The following is a 21872-nucleotide window of genomic DNA, read 5'->3' as shown; positions in this document are numbered from 1 at the left end:
AACGAAGCAGCTCTTCACCTCTGCCTGCAGGGACCTGGGGTTCAGGCGTTCACGATTTTCTGGATTTTCGCCCCCAAACCAGGGAGCTGGCTGTCCTGTGTCTTCACCACAACAGCTGAGAAGGTAAGTCTGGGGGTCACCATGCTCAGGGGGCTTCCTCTCCTTATTGACCACAAAGAGCTCCTGCATGACAACTGGAAGCTTTCCCATAAAGAACATTTAGGGAGCTTACCATTACAAAGCTTTGCCTTTTTTGCAGCTCCCCATTTGTTTTACCCATGCTGAGATATTACTTTTGGCAACCTGTTTCTAATTGATCTGTGCTTAAACTCTTCCTTTTGATCTGGTGTAATTTATCTCCAAGTAGGTCCTGCTGGAGAGAGGGTTTTCCACCCGTTGTAGAAGAAACCTCCAGCAAGTCATTCACATGGAAAGCAAGCATCCAACTAATGGCAGAAAGCAATTGCACCCAACCAACTGAGTTTGTCTTAATGGGGTTCACAGAGGACCCGGTGACACAGGTCACCTTCTTTCTGATGGTTCTGCTTGTCTATCTTGCCACTATCCTGGGGAACCTTGGCATGATCGTGTTAATCATGGCCAGCCCTCAGCTCCACTCCCCCATGTATTATTTCTTGGCTAACCTGGCTCTTATAGACGTCGGTTCTTCCACTGTCATCACCCCCAAGATGTTGGCTGATTTTGTGTCAGAGGAGAAGGTGATTTCTTACGCTGGGTGTGTGGCTCAGGAGTTCATTTACAGTATTTTGGGGATGACTGAAGTCTTCCTGCTGGCTGTGATGGCGTACGACCGTTACCTGGCCATTTGCCGTCCCCTGCTCTACCACTCGGTCATGTCCCCCGAACGCTGTTTCCAGCTGGTGACCGGGTCGTATCTCGTGGGGCTGACAAACGGCATAGGCCAGACCGTTGGCATGTTCACCTTGTCCTTTTGTGGCTCCAGCGTCATCGACCTGTACTTCTGTGACATTTCCCCTCTGATATCGCTCTCAACCTCCAACACCACCATCAGCCTCATTATCTTAACTTCAGCAGCTTTATTTGCTGTGTCCAACAGCCTGTTTGTCCTGGTCTCCTACATGGCCATCATCTCCACCATCCTCAGCATTCATTCAGCTGAGGGCAAGCGCAAAGCCTTCTCCACCTGTGCGTCCCACCTCACCACGGTGAGCATCTTCTATGGGGCAGCGTGTTTTACGTACTTAAAGCCCAGCTCAGACAGCTCAAGAGGAGATAAATGGGCTGTGATGCTCTACACCGTGCTGACTCCCATGCTGAACCCCTTCATCTACAGCCTGAGGAACAAAGAGGTGAAGGAGGCTTTGAGGAGACTCACAAAAATAAAACGAGCTTGCATGCTGTAAATTTATGGCCAGATAGAATGGAGATGTGGGTGATATTGTCAGGTTTTGGTTAAATATCTCATATTGATTGTATTTTTAGGGTCTTCTGCGCTTAGATTTAGAACTGCACCGGCTGATACAATATCAATATGGTTCAAGATACTAATAATTTCACTCAGTTTTCCAAACCTTGATAATTATACTTAGTAGTTAGTTTAACCTAATGAAGACACAGGTAGGGAACTACAAGCATGTACTACTCCTCATTTACAATTTTGCCCTCTACTGTTTATTTGATCCTATGTATCAGGTCAGATTAAACCAGAAGAATATGGCAAAAATATCTGCAATTGTTTGGACTAAAATGACGAACTGTGTCGTGTGTTGCTCTCCCTTTTGCTTAGCAAATCAGAATAAATGAGGTGGATTCTACTATTCCACTAAATTGAATTCCATTTCAAGACTGCATTGTAAAGTCACTAAGGGACATAATAACCGGCCACAGGATGCCAACACCTTTAGCAAGAAAAACAGAGGTGACAGCAAATAAACACCAGGCTCCGCAGGAAATATTCTTTCTTTTTTATGCTCGAACCTCATTAAATGATGCTCAGCACCATACATCTAATTTCATTTTAGGCAGATGAAAATTGAAGTTAAACGTTATATTTGGGTGACCTGTATTGTGAACGAAGCAGGGTCAGTCACCAGGTCCTCCTTTGTTCCCAAAGCTGCCTGGTAATTCCCTGGTTATTATTTAATCCAGCCCAGGGTCACCTGCTTGTCTGGCACCGTCGGCCCAGGGCAAACCTCCCCGAGGCTGTTCGTGCTCCCTCATCCCATGGCAGAGGCTTCGCACCCTCCCTGGTTCCTATTTCAGTGTCTGACCACAGTTACAGTGCCTCAGGGTCTCAGATTGACCCTTGTCTGCAACATGGAGCATATGGAGAACTTGCCAGTGGCATCGCGTCAAAAATAATATGACATTAATTCCTTTGTGTTTCCTTTCTTTGACCCAGAAATGAGTTAAAAATCTGCACTTAGACACGGTTATCCCACATTGCATGTAAATTATCTGTTTCACAACGATGAGAGCCTGGACACAGCCATAGCAAGCAGGGTTCTCCTCTTTATCACCTCCAGATGTGGACCTGGAACCCCTGTGTACAACCGCTGCTGTTCCCCCACACTTCTGCCCCTCTGTCACCCTCAAGACGCTGTTTAATTCAGCTGCGGGGAAGATTGCCGCCTTTTCCTTTAAATAAAAGACTCAATATGATTTTTAATGTTTTATTTACACCCCCAAAGCATCTCTTCTTGCTGCAGTGACCTATGGCTGTTAGTGTGAAATATGTAAAATACAACAACATTCAACAACTTTGTGTCCAGCTGGTCTTGCCTTTACCGTCACCCGGTGTTTAAATGGGGACATGAGCTTTTTAGTGTCTCAAAATCACAAGTCAGTGGCTGCAGCGCTGTTGTGCTCGTTGTGGTTTCTTACCGGAGCTGCTGCCCTCAAAACCGAAAGCGTTTTGCTCGTTTTTCAAGCAGGGGTTGCTGTATTTGGGGAAAACCAGCATCTCAGAGTTTCGCGGGAGCCAGCTAGGCTTGTGCTTTTAGGCAGAATCGCCTTAATTCTAGTTAAATCTGTTTTAAACAGAGAGCTGAGCAAATCTGGCTGTCACGGGGGTAGGAGCCACCTCCCCTTGTTTAGATATTAGTGACTAGAGTTGCGAATTGCTTCAGATGTCTTCAGGGGAAGGACTTATCTCCTTAACTTTAAATAAACACCATGTCACCTCTATACGTTGACTGGGTTCCCTTTATGACCAAGGAAGATCTGGTCGAGCCGGTGGGGCTCAGTGCAAGGCAGACACTGCAAAAAACAGCTGAAGAGACTGATGAACTCTGCTGATTGCGTCTGCCAGAGTCACCTTAGCTGTAATGAGACCTTAACTCACAATTAGGTAATGACAGACACATTTGAGTCTTAATAAAACCTGGATCTAAAAGAGAGTGAAATGAATCTCATTCTGGAGGTCTCCTCTAGCTGATGTGTTAAAAAAAAGGCTCAGAAACAGATTTGGATGGTTTTTTGTTGTGTTTGTTTGTTTTTTCCCCTTTTATTATGAAGGGGTTGAAGGTTTTGGCTTACAATAGTGGAAATCCTGCACTGGGGTGGTGACTCCTCTTCCTCGTGTGCCATCCAGATACGTGGGAAGAACCAGGAGCATAACCCTTTAGCTGGAAACCAAGCAACCTTTGGCTTCCCTTAGCACAGAAACAAAGAAGAAAGCCTAATTTTGGCTTTATTTCCCTTAAAATCAACGGCCAATATATCTCTCGTTATTGAAAGAGAATTGGGAGATGTTATAATGGCTCATTTTAGACACAGTTACTGTCCTGGTGCAAAAAACCCTCCTGAGGTCCTGGTGGAAGAAGCAAGGAGGCCATACCCAAACACCGGTGAGTTCCTCTCTGTGTTTGCCTTTACAAACTTTTGTAGCTCAGAAAGACGCTTTGAACCCAAGAAATAGAAATTTGCATTTTCCACATTTCTTGAGAAAGTGAAAAGGGGAAGGTTGGGTTGAGCGAGGACAGAGAGACACATGGGACAGGACTAACCTCGGGTGGCTTTAGGCACCTGCAGTGTCAGCACGTGAGTCTAAGAGACATCCCAGAGAAAGGGACGCTTCTGTGTGTGATAAAATGTGAATATTTGAGATGGGATGGGTGATGTTTTACACTGTGCAGACCCTGGGAACGGCTGGTTTGGGTGTTGTTAGGTGTAATGGATGTGTTTGAGATGTCTATGCTCAGCTACACCCAAGGTGAAGGAGGGAATTAATGAGGATGAGGAGACGGCCACCCGGTGTGTGAGATGTTGCCTTGCTCAAGGTGGGTGTACACAACTGCAACTGGATCATCTGAACCCATTTAAAGGTATTAAAGTGATTCAGCACAACCCTGTCTGCAATCAACCTCTCTTTTTTACAAAGAACAACCACACTTTCAGTTTCCTTTCCCGAGCACCATACACCTACCCTGGGGATATTTTAATTTTGAAGCACATGATGCAAAACGGCTTTTCAAAGACAGCTTTTCTTTTCTGTCCAAAATGGGCAGACGGGAATCACCCAAACTTCAAAAAGGGAAACTGCCGAGTCCTGGCAGTGGGAATGAATCGCCCCAGGACAGGCTGGATGGCAGCCTGGAAGAGATGGATGTGGAGGTTGTGGTGGCCACCAAGTTGAGGATGAGCCACCGGGATGTTCTTGCAGCAAAGACACCCCTAGAAAAGGGCTGGCAGCTGGTCAAGGGGCTTTCTGCAATGAACCTCCAGCCCGGGGAATGGGGAAGTAAAAGCTGCTTTGAGAAGAGCGATGGGAGGAGAAGAGTCATCCCGGAGAATTGGTTGTTTCACCAGCGCTAGAAAACGAAACGGAGAGCAAGGCTGATGGAAAGAGGGAAGCGAGCAGTGAAGAAATAGCAAATATGTATATTTTAAGGTCATCTCTAGTGGATAACATGAGAAGCAGCCACCTCTGTTTATTTGTTTAAAACTGTGAATAAGAACAGAAGAAGAAAAATATACCAGATGAAATTCTAGTGGTACCGAACACCAAAGTGTGTGACCAGCAGATGGGAAGCAGGAAAAACAAAACAAAGCACCAAAACACAAACGAAAAACCCTCCCCAAACTGATTGAAATTCACACACTTAGTTGCAAATGACCAGAAGAACTACTTAATTCCAAGCTGACTGTCCTGACACGTGCGTGGGTGACACATCTACCCTTGCAGACGGGATTTTGGGGAGGTGCAGCCCTGCAAATGCTGCTTGTAGAACCTGCTCGGAGAATCCACCTCCTGGAAGCAATGGTGCAAATCCTATTTGAGCACAAGTGGAAAACGAGACATTATCTCACAAAAAGGAAATGACAACACAATGGAAAAATTGGTATCTGTGCTTCAATCTGCTTTTTCTTTACTATATCCACATCTGCTCTATGGAAATCTGTAGTACAAAAGAAAACAACCTAACAGATCATTGCAAATATAAAGCAATAATTTCCTTAAGTTAATCCATTAGGGATTTTTATTTCCCCAGTGTTCCTAGAGGAGGAAAAAATCTTTCAAATTCAAGGAAAAGGCGCATTGCCCTGTGTTCCCATCCTCGTTACTGAGCTGTGTATGGGAGCTGAATGGCTCAGGCTCCACAGGTGTCATTTCTGATGCCCCTTGGGGATCCCACCCCTAAAACCTCCCAGAGAAGTCTCTGTGTCACCCCGCACTCTTTGGGGAGGGTTCGTTCTGCTCTCAGGTGCCTCAGGGACCCTTCGGTAATTTGTCCTGTGGGTGCGGAGGAAACTAAAACATTGCAGCTGCATTGGAGGCTGCCATAGGGAAACCTTCTGGGGGTTGGGGATACCGGCGGAGCTGCTGTTTAAATTCAGCACAAGGACCGGTGAGTCTTTACGAGAACGACTTGAGGGTGAAATTTTGAGAGGTTTTGAGGCAATTCCTTGCTAGATAGGGCAGGGTTTCCTTAATCGGTGTGTCCACCCCCTGCAGAAGCAGGAACTCTGCCATGGAGCAATACTGAAGTTATTAAGGTCCCTCCTGAAGGGGAAAAAAACCTCATCCTCCAGTACATCTGAATCCTAATTCCTAACTTTGGATTAAAAAATCCTGATGTTAGCAGAACCGAGAGGTGCAGGGAAGATGGCATGCAAGTGTAATTCAGATTAGAAGGGGATGTTTTTAGTCTTGAAGCCACACGTGCATGAAATTGCTATCAGGTATGCTGCTCTCGTTTTAATTGACCCAAACATATTGCTACGGAGTCAGAAAATCACTCCTGTGTGGTCTGCTATCTATTTAATGCAACACTAATTAAGGTGGCAAATTAAGGCACAATATTATTGTATTTGCTTCCCACTGAATCACAGCATCCCTCCCCCCCGCAAAAGGAATTAAATCCTCCTGAACATGCCCACATATTGGAAAGAAAGTGGATGTTCATGAAAATATATTGTTTGCAAGATCTTTTGCAGACCAATTCTTCCCATAATGGGACAGCCAGAGCTTTAAAATTTAAGCTTTAAGATTTCTTTTCCATATACAAACTATTTGGTATCATTTTGTCAATGTATTATTTTTCAACGTATTATTTCGGACCTTCAGCCTGCCCACTGAGGATAACTATCATATTTTTTTCCTACAAATAAGTGGGTGTATTCATTCAGGAAACACCAAATCCTGCGTTAGCCTCAGGCACTGCATGCTTCTGGGAGAAATTATTTAACCTCTTCCTCATGTTTCTTTGTCTTCTCTGTGCTGGTGCCAGGACAATGGTTGGAGGAAACCACTCACATGTGACTGAGTTTGTTCTCTTGGGCTTCACCAACCTGCAGGAGCTGCTCTTTGTGGTGTTTTTAATCATCTATCTCACCACGCTGGTGGGGAACCTGGGGATGATCGTCCTCATCAGGACCAACTCTCAGCTTCATGTGCCCATGTACTTCTTCCTCGGCCACCTCTCTTTGCTGGACATCTGTTACTCTTCATCTGTCACACCGAAGCTCCTGTTGGGCCTCCTTGCAGAGAGAAATGTTATTTCTTTCAATTGCTGCATCGCCCAGTTTTTCTTCTTTGCGGCATTTGGCACCACGGAAGCCATCCTCCTGGCCGTCATGGCCTACGATCGCTACGTGGCCGTCTGTCAGCCCCTGCACTACTTGGCTTCCATGTCGCACAGGGTCTGTGTCCAGCTGGTGGTGGGTTCCTACGCTGCCGGGAGCCTGAATGCCCTGGTGCACACCAGCGCTCTCCTCCGACTCTCCTTCTGTGGCCCAAACCTCATCAACCATTTCTATTGCGAAATGCCGCCCCTCCTGCTCCTCTCGTGCTCCGACACCCGGCTCAATACGATGGTGTTGGCCGTGTGTGTTGGCTTCATCGTAACCACCTCAGTCTTGGCCATCGTTGTCTCCTACACCTGCATCCTGCTCACCACCCGGGGTGTCCGCTCTGCGGAGGACAGGCACAAAGCCTTCTCCACCTGCACCTCCCACCTCACGGCCGTCGCCCTCTTCTACGGCTCCGTGGCTTTCTTGTATTTACATCCCTTTTCCAAGCGCACAGAAGATCAAGGGAAAACAGCCTCCATCTTCTACACCGTGGTGACCCCCATGCTCAACCCTATCATCTACAGCCTGAGGAACAGGGAGGTGAGGAGCACCCTCAGAAGAGATATGAACAAGCTCCTCACCTTCATGGGTTGCCACAGGTCCTGCTCTAACCAAAGCAAAGCAGACATCACCTGCCACAGCGGAACGAGCAGAAGAAATAAGGGTGACACCTGACAGAAGAAGGGCACCGGACAGTTCTGTGCATCTGGCGAGATGTAGGTGCTCTACGTCGTGCTGAGTTTGAATTAGGAATTAATTCACATTGTGGTCCCTTGAGAAGTAAATCACCTGTAACTACGGTGTTTGAAAGAAGGAGGGAATGCAGGAAAGACAATCCTAAAAACACATGCATTGTCAGTGAAGCTTTCACAGTAAATGAACTTAGAAGCAGCTCTAGAACATGCACAGCTGACACTTTTTACCAAAGAGGGTTTACTCAATATTAAATTCTGTGGCCTGAAAGAGGTGACTCAGAGCAGAAGGGGACAAGCTAAATTAAGGACTACATGTTGGAGAAGTACATTGTCTTTCATAACTTTCTTCTCAAATTTCCTACATAGTTGCTTAAGTTGCTGTAGAACAATAAACACGGTTTATTATTTTCTCTGCTTTGTCCAAAGATAGTCTTTATGAGGAACAGCACAGCCCCACACTTCATATATACTGCATGTAGACCACCCGTGTTGTGTATCTTGCTTTCTTGGATGGGTCTCCCCCACAGACACCCACCAGCTTAGGAGGAGGTTGGAGTTCTATCCCCCGTGACAAGGAGTCACTCAGCTTGGCCAGGAACAGACTTTCAAGACATTATCTGAGCAGTGTTGGCTTTTCCCAGGATGTCATCTGGTGTTGACAACACAGAAAGCCTCCATGCTTCTGGCAATATGTTGTTCTCAGACCTGCCCGACTCACTTGGTGGCTCCAAGACTCTCAACGCTGGCCAAAACTCCCCCACCATCTCCTACTTATGTCTCCATCCAGGCGAAGTTTATTTTCCATCTCAGGAAATATTTATTATGATTTCTTATTAATAATTTCTGCTTCCAGGTTTCAGGGGTTGAGTCATCTCAGCCCAGGAGTCATCCTATCTAATTGTAGGCTTTTTATCCGAATTAGTCACCATCGGTTCCCCTTATGGAGACAACTGTGAATTTGGGGACTTTGATTCATCTGATCTATTTTAAACACCCACATCAGGGTGAGGTGAAGTTTTCTGGAAAAAACGCCCGTTTTTCTCCACTTGCTGCTCGGCAGCGGAAGATGATGGGCTGCCACACGCTGGGCGTGTTCTGAAGAGCTAATTGAAGCAGAAATTAACTAAATTTACATAAATTAACTAATTAATGAAATAAGGCATGTTCTGTTCTATAAGGTGAAAGCTTCAGCTCACTGTGCTGTTCTGGAGTCCTTCAGAAACCCTGCTCAAAAGTGAGGGTGTGAGACCAGCTTTTAATCAATAATTTAGAACTGGGCTGAGTGTGGATGCCCAGCAGCCACAAAGAAAGAACAGAAAAGTGTCAGAGTGATGCTTTTGCTTTGATATGAAGCTCACCGATCCCAAATATTAACCTTCCCAAGCAAGGTTGATTTTTGCCATGGATAGATAGGAAATAACTCCCTAGATGTAATCACAGCTACTAGCACACTTGTCTGTTTTTAAGAGCAATAAAAGAGAATCTTTTCTCCATAAGCGTGGCTTTGACTCCCACAGATGCCCAGATCCAAACCTTTGGGCTTTTACACTTCAGGATAACCCAGGTAATGTTTTTAAAAAATGCAGCAGAAGAGTTTCTGAATAGTTTTCCCTTCTCTCCCTCCCTCCCCAACAGCATTTGCAATGCTTCTCTAAACCCTGAGCTATTCCCTAATCCTTGCATCTCCATTTCTTACACCAGTTCTTTGTCATTCTCTGTGACTCCAAGACATAAATTATTTATTCCAGGAGATAAGTTAATGTGTATACATACACAACTCTATTTATACATATACAAAATTCTTTGTGTGAACAAGTGGGGAAAACACTCGAGCTTATGTTTAACTTGCTGAAACTAATCATGTTTATTTCTCAATGCACGTCTCCTCCTTAAGGAGCTGTTTCTGAAGTCATCAGTTCCCAAGAGAATTTTTGTGTGTGACCCCAAGGGGAGGGCAGCGGTAAAACCCTTCAATGAAACAAACCTATAAACAGCCAATTTTCTTGGTCAAGTATTGATACCCTTCATCCCTGGCAAATCATTCTCACTTTTAACACCAACACTGGGAGAAATGTGAGCTTATTTCACCTATAACATTTTGTTCTAGGAGATAACAAGTCAAAAAAGGCCCTGAGATGTGAGCAGACAGGTGAGTTTTAGCCTCAATAACGCTGCAAAGAGCTGGGCTGTTGCAAGGGGAGGACTTTAGGCAGGAGCCCATTCTCACACACAATACGAGGCTATGTTGTGTGAAACCCAGGCATTTATAAGTTGCTTTTTCCAAGCTAAAGGTGGCCAGTAGCTCAGACTGTGAGTAAAGCCAACTGAGGTACCAGAGGTCAGCAGCCCCTCAATCTCAGCTGATTGTTTTAATCAGATTACTGGGATTTATCATTATTGTCCAGTGGCTGGAGGGGGCAGCAGCTTGGACGAGGTGATGAAGTGGCTCTGCGAAACGTCTGGGACATGTTACAATGGTGGCAAACAAAGCTTAATGTCCTCCGGTTCTGATTTATCTCAGACCTTTTACACAGAGGAGATGATTTTGCAGGGTCTATTATTTGCTATACCGTGAAGATCATGACATCGAAGCACGACCTGGGTTATCTGTTCAGTTCAAACTGTTTTAGAGGGGGGTGAAAGTTTCTGCAACTGACTTCAATCCTGGAATGAAATACAAGTTTTCTTTATTAAATCCAGAGGTGAGGGAGCCTCACGTGTAAGTCAAGGTAGGGCACGTGTTGAACTTTCCTGATGCAGAAGAGTCCTTTCTAATGGTGTCATTTGGTACTTTAACAAATCAACCCCCCCCCCGAGCAATTTCTGTGACTATTCCTAACTTCTGCTTTAAGAAGGTATTAGCTTTATTTCATTTTTAAACTGCTTTATCAACATCTTACTCCCCCAGTTTGCAATGGCACCACAGAATTGGTGGGGTTTCCACTGGTCCCAGCCCTTTAAAATTCTTTCCACTGTCTTTCTCAGTTCAGTGGCATCACAAGAATGATATGGATATCATATGGATATCACCATATTTAAAGGGGGGGTTGATACTTAAACTCCCATTTCAGATATGGTTTCAGAGTTTCACACAGAGGAATGGAAGAAATTAGAGCTTTATTTTAACTTGTTCTGGCTCTCCTAAAGGAAATTCTTTTTAAAATGTCTTGGTGGCTCACCAGTGCTCTGTCTCTTTTGATCTTCTGAAACAAGTTTGGTTTGGTTTTGATTTGTTTTTTTAAATGCAGACTGATTTCCAATGTCCGAAGAAATTGCTGGGGCTACCTCATTGGATCTGATAGGTAACAAACTTCTTCAGTGGGTAGAATAAGCCTTTCAACTTGCAAAGTGACTTTATCAAACCAAATTAACAGTGACCAGAATAAAACCATTAGGAATACATTCAGTCATGCACTTAGTTTATTTTCAAATGCATTTTGAGACAAACACTGAATACATTGTTCAACAGTTTTTCTCTCTGAAATTTGTATTTCCTGATAAGAATAAATGCATCTTTAACGTTTGTTTGTGAGGAAAAGAGGAGGATGCTGACTCGGTGTGTCTCCGCTCTCCTACAGCAGCTGTGTTACGATGGTGGCCAAAGGAAATCGCACCTCCAGTGCTGAGTTTGTTCTCCTGGGGTTCTCAGAGCAGGGGGATGCCCAGGCTGTCCTCTTCGTGGTCTTCTTGGTGATCTATGTGATCACTCTCCTGGGGAACCTGGGGATGCTGGTGTTAAGCAGGCTGGACGCCCAGCTTCACACCCCCATGTACTTCTTCCTGAGCAGCCTCTCCTTCCTAGACATCTGCTATTCCTCCTCAGTCACCCCTAGGCTGCTCTGGGATCTCCTAGCAGAAAGGAAGATCATTTCTCACTCTGCGTGCTTCACACAGTTTTATTTCTATGCGGTCTTTGCCACCACCGAGTGCTACCTCTTGGCTGTCATGGCCTATGACCGACACGTGGCCATCTGCAGCCCACTGCTCTACGCCATCTCCATGTCCAGCAGAGTTTGTGTGCTGCTCGTAGCTGGTTCGTACCTTGCTGGCATTGCAAATGCCACTATCCACACAGGGCTTACACTTCAGCTGTCCTTCTGTGGTCCCAACGTCATCAACCACTTCTACTGCGAGGGGCCTCCGCTTCAAGCCATCTCTTGCACAGACCCCACCGTCAATGAGATTGTGATGTTTGTCGTGGTTGGTTTCAACCTGCTTGTCACCAGCCTGACCATCCTTATCTCCTATGCCTACATCCTGGCCACCATTCTGAGGATGCCCTCCGTGGTGGGCAGACACAAAGCCTTCTCCACATGCACGTCCCACCTGGCTGCTGTGACCCTCTTCTACGGATCTGCTGCATCCATGTACTCCCGACCCAGCTCCAGGCACTCCCAGGACGCTGACAAAGTGTCCTCTGTGTTTTACACCATGGTGACCCCCATGCTGAACCCTCTCATCTATAGCCTGAGGAACCAGGAGGTGAAGGATGCGCTGAGGAGAGTGATGGGGAGGAAACGTTCATCTGAAAAATAGTTATCCCTGGTGGATCAATTCCTGTATACTTTCAATTCCTGTAATACTATGATATAAAAGAAGCATATCTTTCCTGTGAGCTACTGGGGACAAATGTATCGGGAAGTCTCTGCCTGTTCCTAATTGCTGGGTCATTGACTCCTCTTGGTTTACGTCTACTGTTATTTGTGTTTACAGCCTCATATTATTTTAATTTCAAGACTTTGAGCCCTTTTGACCCTTTGTAGTTTGTATTACCACTGCTGTCTTGAGAAACAATAACAAGTAACACCTATACTTCCAGTGTGACAAGAGTTCTCTCCATATTAAATAATTGGCACATTTCTGGTGAACATGAGACTTGGGTAATTTAGTGCTCCCAGTACTAGCAATAAACACTGGGCTTCATAACAGCATTTCACTGCAACAACGCTCATCAGGCCTTCTCTGCAACTTATTTTAGCTCAATTGTAGCTGTAGTTTCACATTTATTTGAGAAATGCCCGCAGTGCCTGCAGCTTGCTCAAGGACCAGAGAATTATCATCTGGCATCTCTTATGAGTTACTGTAAAAATACTGACAAGTCAGTTACCTGCTCCCTGTCCTGGCATTTTGATCTCATTTAGTTATATTATTAATTGCTTTTGCTTATTTTTGAGCAATTGTGTGATTTGCCCTCAAAAAAAAAATATCATGAGATACAGGGGAATGATTAACAAACTTTAGCAACTATAGTGTAGTAGCTAACTCTGTAGACCAATAGGAGAGAAAATAGTGCTGGCCAGGAACAAATATGAGGTAGAAGCATTTAGAAGCGACCCCGAGCAGACCCGATCCTGGCCGGGAAGAAGCTCCCACCACAACCAGTGCTCCCACCAAGCACAACACCAGACCCCTCAGCAAGGAGCTCAGGGTGCTGCTGGGTCATGGCATCATCCCACCGAGGAAGAAGGACCTTGGTCTACAGATGGGAATTTAACCCCAGGGATGAGGGGCAGGTACTTTGATCAGAGAAGCCTTGAGGAGCATTGCTCTCCATCCATCCAGGCCCACACAATTGTCCTTAACACGGTCACATACCAACACACTGACCTCCAACTCATTGGCTTTGGGACCTGGACTAGTTCTGACAAGTGAGGCAGCTGTAGAAGTGCACTTTGTTGTTAACAAGGAGGAAAGTTTCTTTCTTGTTAGTCCTCACTAATTAGTCTCTTATGGCTTGTTAAGAAGAATGAGGTAAGTTACCTACAAGCTCGCTGAGAAACTTTCATGGTGATTAGGAAACTTTCTTGGTAAAACCCCAGAAGGTCTTGTTAAGCTGATGACTCCTAGAAGGGTGGCAGGTCCCCAAGGACCACTCCTTGCTCTGGGAAGGGGAGCAGTGTCACTTGTGATGGAAATAGCTGTCACCAGCTGTATGGCGGGAGCCTGGAGCTCAGGCCTGCTGGAGGGCTCTCTGTGTTAGTGCGAGCTTGGTCATGCACTCTAAAGAGAGAGACATCCTTGTCTTCATGACGGGTGCAGATAATGTGGTTCCCCTGGTTGTCGCTAATGGGGCGATTTGTCCCTGTCTGCTTTTGGCCCCCAAGCAGACGAGGTGGGGAAGCTCATGGCATTTCACCTCACCTTTGGATCTCAAGGACACCTCACACCTTAAATTTCTTGTCATTAATGGCCTTGGGATAGATTTCCTTGTGTTTTTTGAAATTCTTACACTGCGTGGCAAGTTTAAACACACTACATAAATCCTCCTTGTCTGACTGGTCTTCATAAACGTGATTTTCCTACTGTTATGAATCTGGGACTGGAGAACAAGCATGGGAATGGGTTCACCTGGATCTCGACATCTAAAAAATCCATTGTCTGATTATGAGATTGTCCGCCAGGTCCCCTCTGAAATATTTGGGAGTAAGAGGAGGTTTTGTCACATCCTAGGACAGATGGTTAGGATGGATGTGGTGCAACAGGAGAAGGTCTCAACATCAAAAGTACTGGTACCATGGACCTGCTGACTATAGTATAAGCATTTCAGAATAGATTTATCTGGATTAAATTTATTCTGGGGAGGATCTGAACACCTAATGAAGTTGGAAGTGCATTAGGTGTCCCCCTCAAGACCATTTTCAGTTTGATTTCATCCCAAAGGAACCCAGTTCATACAGCCTGACCCCAGCCTGTGGCATGAATGAAAACAGGGCAAGGGGAGAAAGCTGGGAGATCTTCAAACCCAAACCCTTCGAACCGCACTCTTTGTCTGAACAAGAACTAGAAAAACAGAAACACAACTTTATGGATCACAAATGGAGACAAGGAACTCCGACTTAATCATTCAACTTTTATTTATCTAAATTTGAAGGAGATGAATCTACTTTGGTCCACTTAATCTCTCCTTCCAACAGTTTTAATTATTATAAGGGTGAAGAAGATTATGTACAAAAATGAGGCCAGCAACTGCTAAGATCCCATTTGATACCAGATATAAATGATGTATAGGGAGAAGCTGGAAGGAGAGGAGGCCTGTCTGCACATTGAACCTCCTGTGCATCAGGAAGCACTTCAGGATCAGAAGAGTTTATGCTCCTGTGTTGGATCCTCTTGCACCTATTGTGAAAAGCAACAAACGGAAACACAAGCAAGCAAAGATAGGTACACTTCTTGCTATATGCATCTTTGGGGATGTAATCCTTGTGTTTTTCTGTTAGGAAGCTGTCTGTCCCCTCATCAGTCTCTTCAGTGCCTCCTTCACCTCCTGGTTCCTCAGGCTGTAGATGAAGGGGTTCAGCATGGGGATCACCACCGTGTAAAACACAGAGACCACCTTGTTCCTCCCCACAAAGCTGGAGCTGGGCCGGGCGTAAATGAAGAGGATGGAGCTGTAGTAGATGGTGACAGAGGTGAGGTGGGTGGCACAGGTGGAGAAGGCTTTCCACTGCCCCACAGCCGAACGCATCTTCAGGACAGTAGCCAGGATGGAGGCGTAGGACGTGAGGTTGAGCACGGAGGGGATGATGATGTTGTAGGTCAGGATGAAATACAGGAGCAGCTGGTAGCTGTCTGTCACATCACAGGAGAGGTTCACCACGGGGGGCAAATCGCAGAAGAAGTCATCAATTATATTGGAGTCACAAAAGCTGAGGTTGAATGTGCGGCTGGTAATGAGGATGGAGTTGGCAAAGCCAGTGAGGTAGGAGGCAGCCACCAGCCCCATGCACAGCTTCTTGGACATGACAGCGGTGTAGAGCAGCGGGTTGGAGATGGCCACGTACCGGTCATAGGCCATCGCTGCCAGCAGGTAGCACTCGATACCGGCTGAGCCAGCGGAGGCAAAGAACTGAGCAGCACACCCAGCAAAGGAGATGCTCTTGTCCTCGGAGATGCAGTTCAGGAGGATCTTGGGGATGTAGATGGAGGAATACCAGAGATCCAGGAAGGACAAGTTCCCAATGAAGAAGTACATTGGGGTATGGAGCTGTGAGCTGCGGCATATCACCATAATGAGGGTGACGTTGCCCACGAGTGTGATGATGTAGATTAAGGTGAACACTGGGAACAAGAGAAGCTGCAGCGTTGGGTCGGTGGTGAACTCCAGGAGGATGAAGCTGGTGACCAAACTATGGTTCCTCTCCTCCATGGACAAGGGAATGGGACTTAATTTGAGACATGGATCATGGTGGCTATTTGATAATTTGCAGCGGGGGTCCTGGGGCCACTGGCTAAGAAAAGGGTGTCCATATTGCTAGCATGGTTCCTCTGTACCAAAACACACACATGCAAAGGAAAAAAGCAGAGTAAATTTTGCGTTGAGAAGGGCTGCACTATTAAGTTTTGGTTGTGCTGTTTTATGTCAAACAGAGGTTTGGCGTTTGCATAATTTTGCATCACTTCGAGAGCTGCGTTTGCTGTGAACGTGCATACACACACACACACACACTGTGCATGGTGCTGTGTGTACAGGTATGCACACAAACAGTTTCTATATATTGCATATAATGTGGTTAATTTTTAATGAAATATATACAGAAAACAGGATATTAAAAGATGGGTGGGTACATACATGCACGTATGTTTACATGTATCTCTGTAAGTATTTGCTGACTGTGCATTCCCTGACTTTTGTGAATGCGAAATCTCAGTCTTGTATTAATTACTTGTATTAATTACTTGTATTAATTAATTACTTGTATTAATCTCAGTCTTGTATTAAATTACTTGAACACTGAGGCTCCTTAGTTCGAAGTGCATAGAGAGAAACTGGAGACACGTGTTGAAGACAAATGCAGGTAGATTCGCCATCTGATACAAACCAACAGTTTGACTGGATTAATTTTTGTGACTCACACCAGTAAAAGCAGCACCTCATTGAGTTTTCTGTTTTGCACAAGCAAACATTGAATGATCAGACATACGCCCTAAAATTCATAATTACAAATGTGTGTGGCTGGGAAGACCTTTATTTTTAGAAACACGACTGAAAACAGAAGTCTTTTAGGGTGATTGCACACCCGAGTACAGGCACACTGCATCTACAAAAGTTGGAATTAGTGTCACCTGACATTGTCAGCCTAAAAACTAATAATTTAAGCACTTTCACAGTCAGTGAAAGTTACAAACTCTTCCATAGGGAGGCCAGAACATGAGCTGTGTCCTGCTGCTTCCTCACAACTTCTCCTGTGCTCCAACCAGGTTTGTGAAGACCCTCTCTGGTGTCCCTGGTGCCAACTGCTTCCCAGAGGTGCTACCACGGGCTTGATGACTTTCTCGTCTGGCCTCATATATCCATTATAGAATTTGTCATCAGGTAACGCAAAATGTGGGCTATAGAGAGAAGGAGACAAAGAAAAGAAAAACTAATCCCCTTGAAGACTTATCTTCTTGGCTATCCATGACACCGTAGCCCTTGTTGGCCCTTTTTGCCCAGAAATACTTACTCATGGTCTTGGCCAGCAAGCTCTGATGGGATCACAAGTTCAGAGACCACAAGAACAAAAGCACGGTGATGGTGTCTGTGACATCCCTGCCGGTATGTCCTTGCCTGCCCAGCGCTGCCCGTGGCGGGTGGCTGAGGATATTTATCCATTGCCTCATTCTGCGTTTCCTCAAGGACCCGGTCCCTGGGGTGTGTAGTTCAACTCTTCAGCACGTTCTTTGCACTGAAAAAAATCATTGCTGCACAGTTGTGCAGCCCCCACGGTTACTCCCTGCACCCCAGAAAGAGAATTTTCAGAGCTTTCTTGGGTCTCCATGTTATATGCTCATTATTTTCACTGCTATAGCTGCAGAACAAAGACGCCATCTCAAGGACTCCCGAATTATTAGCATTTAGTTGCTTCTGTCTTTTTACCGGTCTGAACCTGGGAGGAAAGAAGAATTCTTCCTAGGAGTCTCCCCAGAGCATCCTTCACTTGCAGTTCCTCAGGCTGGGGATCACCAGGGTGTAGACAACAGTCATCACGTTTTCCTGGTCCAGGGAACAACTTGAACTCTGCAGTCAATGGGGAGAAGTGGGAACTTTTATGCAATATTCAGATAAACTATTTAGAATGTTTATTTTGGAGTAAGAATGCTTCCTAGAGAAGCTGGCAACAAGGTGGACAATGGTCAGATGAAGAAGCCTACACCTGTAGATGACAATATTTGGCTAAGTCATGCTCCGACTCAACAGCTGGCGTACTAAATAAAAGCACTGAGGTAGCTGCAACTGATCTGGAAAAGAAAAAGCAAAAACAAACTACAACCCCATAATTAGCTTTTCATTTCTCAAAATATGTTGTTTCCAATTTCATTTCGGTATTTCTTTCTGGATCCCTTCAAGCTAGGATGCACAATGAGAAATCCCACACCAACCCAGGGGAATGGCTGTGACGATGAGCAGCAGACCGTGCACCATGTGCTGATGCCGCTGAACAATTCATTTCACACCTGATCATTACTTTATTTTTCCCCTTCGAGCGATTCAGTGCTCATCAAGTCAGTGTTGAAATGGTATAGATTTTGGTGGAACTAAATTAAACTTCAAGCACAGCTTATGAGCGTATTTGGAGGGAGCTGCTGGTGACTGCAAAGTGAAATAAAGTCTGAGGTTTCCGCTCCTCCTGGTTTCCTCCTGAGGAGGATGTGATTGTGGGGTCTGTTTCTCAGGGTGAGTTCTGTCATCCAATTTTGTGCAGAAACTGTGAAAGAACCTACATAAAATCGTGAAGATTAGGGAAAAATCCAGCTGGTTTAATGCATCACAGGCTTTCTTACATACAATAAACAGTTCAGTGCCTAACTGATGCAGCTCTTTTGCACAGACAGCGGTTTAACAGGTTTAGCATTCTTCTCCTGCACTTCACCAGAGCACCCTTCACCTCCTTGTTCCTCAGGCTGTAGATGAAGGGGTTGAACATGGGGGTGACCACAGTGTAGACGATGGAGGTCACCTTATCCAGGCTGCTGTGGCTCGATGCAGGTCGCAGGTACATGAAGAATATCGTCCCGTAGAATAAAGAAATGGCTGTCAAATGTGAAGTGCAGGTGTGGAAGGCTCGGGACCTGCTCCGTGCCGAGCACATCCTCAGGACCGTGTGGAGGATACAGGCGTAGGAGACCAAAATGATCGTGCTGGTGCCCACCGTGTTTATGAGGACAAAGGCAAAGATGACCATCTCACTGGTGTGGGTGTCGGAGCACACGAGCTTCAGCATGGGGCCGGTGTCGCAGAAGAAGTGGTCAATCCGGTTGGGTCCGCAGAAGGAACCCCCAAACGTGCAGCTGGTGTAGATGGCGGCGCTGAGAAAGGCCAGCAGGTAGGACAAGGCCACCAGCCGCCGCCTGACGTGGCTGGAGATGACCGTCACGTAGAGCAAGGGGTTGCAGATGGCAACATAGCGGTCGTAGGCCATGGTGGCCAGGAGGTAACACTCGACAGTGGCAAAGAAAGCAAAGAAGTGGAACTGCATCGCGCAGCCAGCGAATGTAATGGTTTTGTTCTCCGATAACAGGTCCACCAGCATTTTGGGGGAGACGACTGTGGAATAGCAGACGTCAACGAATGAAAAATGGGTGAGGAAGAAGTACATGGGGGTGTGGAGGCTGGGAACCACCCAAGCCAACACCATAATCCCAATGTTCCCCACCAAAGTGACAATGTAAATCAACAGAAACAACCCAAAAAGAAGAGCCCGCACACAAGGGCTGTCTGTAATTCCTAAGAGGATGAATTTGGTCTGTGTGTGATTTCCCCCCATGACCAGATGTTACCTGCTGAGGCAAAAGGAAGAACAATATCAAAACGACTAAAACCATCGAGTTTCAGTTTTGGACCCTATTTCAGTTTATCAGTTTATCCTCAGTTTAACTACTGCACTTTGGTATACTCTGCTGTAGTTTCTAAACTCAAATTGTATATGCTTTTTGTTTTTCAATTGTGGTACTTAGAAAAGAACAAGGATTTGAAACAACCCAAACATCCTTTTTTTGTCCTATGCTTGGATACTTAACACTACAGATTTATTCTAGCATTCATGTTTTCAGATTTAATAAAATAATGAGACCTTTATTCGCTTTCAGTGTGAAAGAAATTGTTTTCCAGAAGACATCGCAGAGGAACCTTGTAGGATTGCACATAAACCTGGAGGAACAGAAAGTCACAGTTGTGGTGAAATGCAGATTACACAGCGCTAACGACCTCCAGACGTTTTCCCTTGGCTTTTAATCATTATTCCAGCCTTCAAATCACATTTATTGAATTATTATATATCATTTACAACAGATAAAATTTGTATTGGTAAAGTCATGATTTATACCCTTATGAGCTCCATCAAGTGGAAGCATCCTAAAAACATGGGCATTAAGTTAAGACGCTTACTTGAGAACTGAGCTAATTTTAAAACATGCTGATTTCAAAGGCTGATTTGTATTTTGCTGACAATTTGAAATATTGCATTTCTTTATAACAAAATAAGACTCATCCTCGCATAAATCAGTTCATCTTGCTCTAGCTCCCTAAGTAAATGAAAACCAATTTACATAAGCCATTACTCCCTCTTATTATAAAGAAAACCTACTTTGGTAAGGCTGTTTTCCAACAGAGCCCAATAAAAGAGGACATGACACGAAGAAGAAAGGCCACTGCCTAAAGGCAGGTGAGACTCTGCTTTGTCTTGATGTTTCGGCTTCTCCTGCATCTTCACTGCTACCGAGTGATGGGAGCCAAGGGTTTATCCCAAATCTACACATCGGTGTAACCTCTATTAACCATCTGATGTGAGATGTGCTCCTTTCCAGGCTCAAATAGCTGAGCTTGTAGGTGACAGGGCTGTAAATACGGTTGCTTGTGTCCTCCTGGGAGAAAACCTCCAGGGCTGCTCATGGCAGGGCTTATGAGAGGGGAAAAAAGAAAATAAAGAAGAAAAAAAGGGGCGAAATGCAATTCTGAAAGCCATCCTGAAAGACGTCATGTGGATGAGGCATCACTGGGCACAGATACACCATGGCAGTGGTGACCGGCTCATATGGACACCATGCTCATATGGTCACTCATGAAGTGGTGCTTCTGAGACACTTGTGGACTATGCAAAGGTTTCGGTCTGACCTTCCCGACAGAATGAAAATGGGTTTTGAGACATTTCAGGTCTTTCGGAGGATCCCCAAATGGTTCACAAAGCACAACTGACTCTGGAGCTGCCGATGTCCCTCTGTGGACACTGGACAGCCCAGTTTTCCAGCAAGGGTGGGATGATCCACATGAATGTACCTATGGCACAGATGTCCACAGCTAAGCAGGTGAGTCTGGGCATCCTCTATATTCAATGGTGACCAATGGGCCTTTTCAAACAGTGATTAATTGCTCCAGAGTGAACTAATAGGCCCTAATGGTCTGACCAGCCTCACCTGGGGTCTCCACCCCCACCCTCTGCCCATTTGCCCAGGAGCTCTATTTAAGCTCAGCCCAGGGATCTGGCTTTTCTCTTGAGTTATGCTGGAGGAATACTGGTTTCCAGTTTAGCAATAGGTGTGTATACCCATGGATTACTTTGATCTGCATCTTGGCTTGATCATGGGCCTCTCTAGAAATTGCTGGACCCAAACCTGACCAGGGGATTGACTGGACTTGGCTTGACCTTGGACTTGCCTCATCACCACCAACTTGCCTGATGGTCTGGAGTCTTGGCCCAGGTCTGTGGGCCTTGCTCAGGTACTGTGGGATGGTCCCCTGCACACCATGGTGTCCCCCTTGGCTCTATTGGAAGAGATTAAAGAGCACAAACCCCTGTGGTGTTGCCCAACCTCCAGAGCACAACCCACCACCCATTGCCCTCTGCACCCCCAGCCCAGCCAGCGCTCATGCCTCTGGAAGCCTCTCTTAAAAACTTTCTGCTGCACATTAACCCTTCAAAATGCATTTAATAGTGAATAAATACTTACAAATTATTTTGTTGATGTACAGCACTAAGCATTGGACAGTGACAGTTCCTAAATGTGCTGTTTAGTGGAATTTTTCAGTGTGTATATCCAAATGTAAGGATGTACATTAAAGTCATGGTGTGTTAGTTGTAATAGAATTAATATTTCTGTTTTTTTCTCTAATTTTCTCAAAGCATGTAGTTATGTGTATCAGAAAGA

The 21872-nt window shown here is 45.4% G+C and overlaps 4 protein-coding genes across 4 annotated transcripts; 2 read left to right on the top strand and 2 right to left on the bottom strand.

Moving 5' to 3' along the window:
* Positions 1-368: 368 nt before the first annotated feature.
* On the top strand, positions 369-8456 carry LOC106146026 (olfactory receptor 5J3-like). The gene is made up of 2 exons (XM_065066479.1): positions 369-521; positions 6781-8456. The coding sequence occupies exons 1-2, from the start codon at positions 450-452 to the stop codon at positions 7729-7731; spliced, it is 1023 nt and encodes a 340-aa protein (XP_064922551.1). The 5' UTR covers positions 369-449; the 3' UTR covers positions 7732-8456.
* Positions 8457-11336: 2880 nt separating this feature from the next.
* LOC102097255 (olfactory receptor 5AP2) lies at positions 11337-12287 on the top strand. Its single transcript, XM_013371334.3, has one exon. The coding sequence runs from the start codon at positions 11343-11345 to the stop codon at positions 12285-12287; it is 945 nt and encodes a 314-aa protein (XP_013226788.2). The 5' UTR covers positions 11337-11342.
* Positions 12288-14964: 2677 nt separating this feature from the next.
* On the bottom strand, positions 14965-15897 carry LOC102097442 (olfactory receptor 9G19-like). The gene has a single exon (XM_021282522.2). It carries the CDS (start codon positions 15895-15897, stop codon positions 14965-14967), a length of 933 nt encoding a protein of 310 aa, XP_021138197.2.
* Positions 15898-18526: 2629 nt separating this feature from the next.
* LOC110356066 (olfactory receptor 5AP2-like) lies at positions 18527-19495 on the bottom strand. Its single transcript, XM_021282521.2, has one exon. The coding sequence runs from the start codon at positions 19493-19495 to the stop codon at positions 18527-18529; it is 969 nt and encodes a 322-aa protein (XP_021138196.2).
* Between the last annotated feature and the right edge of the window lie 2377 nt (positions 19496-21872).

This window comes from Columba livia, chromosome 5 (genome assembly GCF_036013475.1).
Source record: "Columba livia isolate bColLiv1 breed racing homer chromosome 5, bColLiv1.pat.W.v2, whole genome shotgun sequence".
Classification (NCBI taxonomy): Eukaryota; Metazoa; Chordata; class Aves; order Columbiformes; family Columbidae; genus Columba; species Columba livia.
The sequence above is the reverse complement of the archived record's forward strand: the minus strand, read 5'-3'. Positions and strand labels throughout refer to the sequence as shown.

Bases quoted from the DNA above. Each gene is read 5' to 3' on its own strand.
- LOC106146026 (XM_065066479.1), top strand. From the start codon at position 450: ATGGCAGAAAGCAATTGCACCCAACCAACTGAGTTTGTCTTAATGGGG. The intron at 522-6,780 runs GTCACCTTCTTT...ACCAACCTGCAG, and splicing joins CAGAGGACCCGGTGACACAG to GAGCTGCTCTTTGTGGTGTT.
- LOC110356066 (XM_021282521.2), bottom strand. From the start codon at position 19,495: ATGGGGGGAAATCACACACAGACCAAATTCATCCTCTTAGGAATTACA.
- LOC102097442 (XM_021282522.2), bottom strand. From the start codon at position 15,897: ATGGAGGAGAGGAACCATAGTTTGGTCACCAGCTTCATCCTCCTGGAG.
- LOC102097255 (XM_013371334.3), top strand. From the start codon at position 11,343: ATGGTGGCCAAAGGAAATCGCACCTCCAGTGCTGAGTTTGTTCTCCTG.